Here is a 4726-nt window from a genome sequence, read left to right as displayed (position 1 = left end):
GCATGGGTAAATGTATGATAATTATAATTCACACAAATAAGTTATCACTAATATTGATCGGGATATAATCAACAAATATAATGCATGACTGCTAACTTCATTAATTTACACACAACAATGTAGTGAATATGCTTCTAAACAGGCTACAACCCTCTGAGAAATGTTGAGGGGCAATAGTTACAGCCTCATAACAAGTCTTGTTACCATAGAATTACAAATAAAACGGAGTAATAATCTCACAATATGTACAGCAACAGGATAAACGTTCCTTATTTGTTGAAAAATAAAGAATCTCCTTCAATTAAAACGCATTTGATTAGAATCTGGACATAATCGTGTGATACTGTGATTTGTGTTACTGCTCAGCTCTACATTGTATCATTGTATCAATTGTAACACGTTTCACTTGGCAGCAGAGTTGAGTTACAAATATATCCTTTACTTGATACATTTGGCGGATCAGCCCTGATACAATGTTTCAATTTGTAGAACACTGAGAAGGAGACAGACACAAAGCACAGGCTTCTATTTGGAACGCAGACCTCTAACAGAATCCTTCTAGAATAGTTCGAGCTCTAAAATAATATCACAAACACAGTCCAGTTTTAGATGGATTATAGACCATCTAAATCATTTCAAATAGAATCAAAAACCAATATACCGCGACAACTAAAGGGTTAAGACTAAAGTGAACTGAATTGTAAGAAGTTGGTTTCCAGGGAACTATTCTTACTGTTCCAGCTGAGTTGGACCAAACCACCATCCTCCCAGGGAAGGGGAAGTCAAAACAGACTCTCTTAAATATATTTTAAATATCCTACGCTAAAGCAAGTCACACAATGTTCTTATTTACTACGAACATGGATAACATATATTGTATTTGACAGTATTCCTTTAATATAAAGAAAACGGTTTAATTATTTTTAATGTGTACGTCTCTCCCCCGCGGTAGAGCGGTGCTCACGGCCCTGCCAAGTCAGTTTGAAAGACCAGACAAAGGCAGGCAGGAAGCCCTTCGGCTTGGCAATGCGTGCGAGCGGAGAGAGCGCAAATGCAAACTGAAACCCCACTCCTTTTCTGATAACGGAGAGGAAGAGAGACAGAGAGAAGAAGCAGACTGGAATTCCAACCCTCCTTGTATTTATGATAGTTTAAAGGTCTCTTTTGAAAATGTATGACCGTTTGGATCCTCGGCGCGAGCCTAGACGTGTTTCTAAAGGCATCATAGGTTGCGTCGTCTGACCGAGGAGGGCTCGGGCGCTTTCCGTTCCTATCCTTCGCTTCCCCCCTCTTGGTGAGGGGTGAGATTGGAACAAGGTTTTGGGGCTTTTTGCATTTGAATTCTACTGCGCAACCAGACGGATCACGTGGGATGTGGAGTTGATCGATTTGCGCCGTTAAATGTGAAAAGAGGAACGGTCTGTTAAAAAGCATATCCGCTTTCTTCCGGATTACAGGGGACTCTACTTTTACGGAGGGAAATACGTCGGTGGGCTCGGGGACCCGGAGTGATTTTTATGCCTGTTTAAAATGGAGACGCACATATCGTGCCTCTTTCCGGAAATTTTAGCCATGATTTTCAGCTACTTGGATGTAAGGGACAAAGGCAGGGTTGCCCAAGTGTGTGCTGCTTGGAGGGACGCTTCCTACCACAAGTCGGTGTGGAGGGGGGTGGAAGCCAAGCTGCATCTGCGGCGGGCCAATCCTTCTCTCTTCCCCAGCCTACAGGCCCGCGGAATCCGGAGAGTACAGATTCTCAGCCTGCGGCGGAGCCTCAGCTACGTGATCCAGGGGATGCCAAACATCGAGAGCCTGAACCTGAGTGGCTGCTATAACTTAACGGATAACGGCCTGGGGCACGCGTTTGTCCAGGAGATCCCTTCCCTTCGGGTTCTAAACCTTAGTCTGTGTAAGCAGATCACGGACTCCAGCCTGGGCCGGATCGCCCAGTATCTGAAGAATCTGGAGGTTCTGGAACTGGGCGGGTGTAGTAACATCACCAACACGGGGCTGTTGCTCATAGCGTGGGGTTTACACCGGCTCAAGAGCCTCAATCTCCGCAGCTGCCGGCATGTGTCTGACGTGGGCATCGGGCACCTGGCGGGCATGACCCGCAGCGCAGCGGAGGGCTGTCTCAACCTGGAATACCTGACGCTGCAGGACTGTCAGAAACTTACGGATCTGTCCCTCAAGCACATCTCGAAGGGCCTGGCTAAGCTCAAAGTTCTCAACCTGAGTTTCTGTGGCGGGATCTCTGACGCAGGTATGATCCACCTCTCCCATATGACCAGCCTCTGGAGCCTTAACCTGCGCTCGTGCGACAACATCAGTGACACGGGCATCATGCACCTGGCCATGGGCACGCTGCGGCTCTCCGGGCTAGACATGTCCTTCTGTGACAAGATAGGGGACCAGAGTCTGGCTTACATCGCCCAGGGCCTGTACCAGCTCAAATCCCTGTCCCTGTGCTCGTGCCACATTAGTGACGATGGCATCAACAGGATGGTGCGCCAGATGCATGAGCTGAGAACCCTGAACATTGGACAGTGTGTGCGGATTACAGACAAAGGACTGGAGCTCATTGCCGACCACTTGACTCAGTTGACGGGGATCGATCTGTATGGATGTACTAAAATCACGAAACGGGGACTGGAAAGGATAACGCAGCTCCCATGCCTTAAAGTTTTGAATCTGGGACTTTGGCAGATGACAGAGAGTGAAAAAGTGAGGTGAAACTAACTTGGCGAGGATTAGTTGGGGAGGGGGGGGACACACAGAGAGGAGAAGGGGTAACGAAGCAGGAGACCAGTGGGCGGGGAATGTTCCTTCTAAAAAATATATATATCCTCTGCTCTCAATCTCGTCGTAGTTGGATATTTTCTCACTCAATGTAACTTAATGCTACAAAACTGTGATTAAAAAATATGTTGCGCAATTTTAGGCCAAATGAAAACAAGATTAATCATCATCAAATGCATGTTTTCATTATTAACGACACAATATCCCGCACCCGCATTATGAAGACAAACTACTTTTTATTATTCCTAAAGAGTCGCAATATTTAACTTCAAACTCTCCAACTATCGCGCCTAATACATTTGGCTACCTCGTTTATCAATGTGTTGTAATAAATCCGTGTATTCTTAAAAAGAAAGAGAGGAGATAAATTGTGCCTATAGACAGTAGTAGTCCCCTCCCCCAACGCGTCTCGCGCTGGAGAATCCTAGCAGCAAAAAGAAACGCTCTCTAACTACCTTTGTGTTAATTTGCCCAGAAACGCTTAACAATGAAGAAGAGAAACGAACAGATTTTCGTTTAAAAGGACTGTTCACACACAGACAAAAATAGCGACTTTATGCAAATTAAAACGGACTAGTTTGTATCCAAAATATTTTTTGTTTTGTTTACTTTTTAGCCCAACTTAAAGGCCTTGTAGCCTTGGATTCAAGCTTTGAATAATGGAACCCTTCCTTCCCTATATTATTTTGGTGTGTTTATGCTTATGGAAGCAGATATTGTCGAATTATTGCTGTTATTCAGAGCGTTGTACTTCAAATTGAAGTGATTTCTATAATAGAAATGCTGCCCCTTTTTCTCAATCAGGTGTTTTCCAACTAATCCTCCATATCCTCTAGAATATGGGTTGCTACCTTTTAAACACAATCATACACACTAGTCCACAATAACAACAGAAGAGACACTCCTTTGGAATAGAATCTAAATACATACTTTAGAATTAAGAAGCAATCGATCCTTATTTTCTCGGCTTCCAAGTGAATGCGTGTCAGGCCTACATGGAACCTATGGGATCATAACATGACGTTATGAGCGAACTGAACTGCAACATGTATTGAGTCCTGCTGAGAGACTACTGTGTTTTAATGTACTGTATATGTGTTTGTAAAAAAACAGAATCCAAAATGAAATTGTTTTATATTCTTACAGTAAACATTAAAGTTGATATTTATATAATAAATGAAAAGGTAATGTGGACTCGTTTTGTACGGGGATTGTATTGTAGACTAGTAACCTACTACTTGTTTTCTTGTGATCATCCTTGTTACAAGACCATGCACTCCTGCTTTGATCGAAAACGTGTCCATTTCTAAGAGAAACCGCTGTTTATGTCCGTAGATCCCCGGTAGAGACAAGGTATTTAAAACAACAACAAAAAAGACGAACTGTCCACATATTATTAATCGTTCGGATCACAACCATAATCTTACGAATTTGATTGTTCCGTTTAGAGAAACAGTTATAATGTTGATATGCCGGCTTCGATTGTTAAATTATTTACGAGCAGATTCAAAATGGATGCTTCCCTTGATTTTGCTTGTTCTAATTATCAGTCTGACGTATTGTGTTGATAGGTTTCAGCTGCTTGCCTCTCAAAGGGCTGTCACTAACGTGGCTTTAAATCTGGGGATATTAAACGCCTCACGCCCATTGACATATTAGCATTCTATTGTGCTGTTTTTCTGTGACATTCTAGGCTACAGCCTAGGTTTTGTCTGTTCAAATGTTGCTAACATTTGGTTCTATGTTATAATTTGCGCTATCTACTTTCTGTTTCTTTAGCCAAATGTGTGTTTGGAATAAGAGTGGGATACCGGCAGTTGCTTTTGTTTCCCGAAGTTAAAAAGGCACGTTGGGATTTTTCTCTAGCTTGCTCAGTCACGCATACCAGATCTGAGAGACTGCCTTGGTCCCACGGGACGTCTTCTCT

At 43.3% G+C, this 4726-nt stretch overlaps 1 protein-coding gene across 1 annotated transcript; it reads left to right on the top strand.

Annotated features, from left to right (window-relative positions):
- The first annotated feature begins 998 nt into the window (after positions 1–998).
- LOC135532099 (F-box/LRR-repeat protein 14) lies at positions 999–3993 on the top strand. The gene has a single exon (XM_064959736.1). It carries the CDS (start codon positions 1531–1533, stop codon positions 2731–2733), a length of 1203 nt encoding a protein of 400 aa, XP_064815808.1. The 5' UTR covers positions 999–1530; the 3' UTR covers positions 2734–3993.
- The last annotated feature ends 733 nt before the right edge of the window (positions 3994–4726 follow it).

Source organism: Oncorhynchus masou, unplaced genomic scaffold (assembly GCF_036934945.1).
Source record: "Oncorhynchus masou masou isolate Uvic2021 unplaced genomic scaffold, UVic_Omas_1.1 unplaced_scaffold_1724, whole genome shotgun sequence".
Lineage (NCBI taxonomy): Eukaryota > Metazoa > Chordata > Actinopteri > Salmoniformes > Salmonidae > Oncorhynchus > Oncorhynchus masou.
The sequence above is the reverse complement of the archived record's forward strand: the minus strand, read 5'-3'. Positions and strand labels throughout refer to the sequence as shown.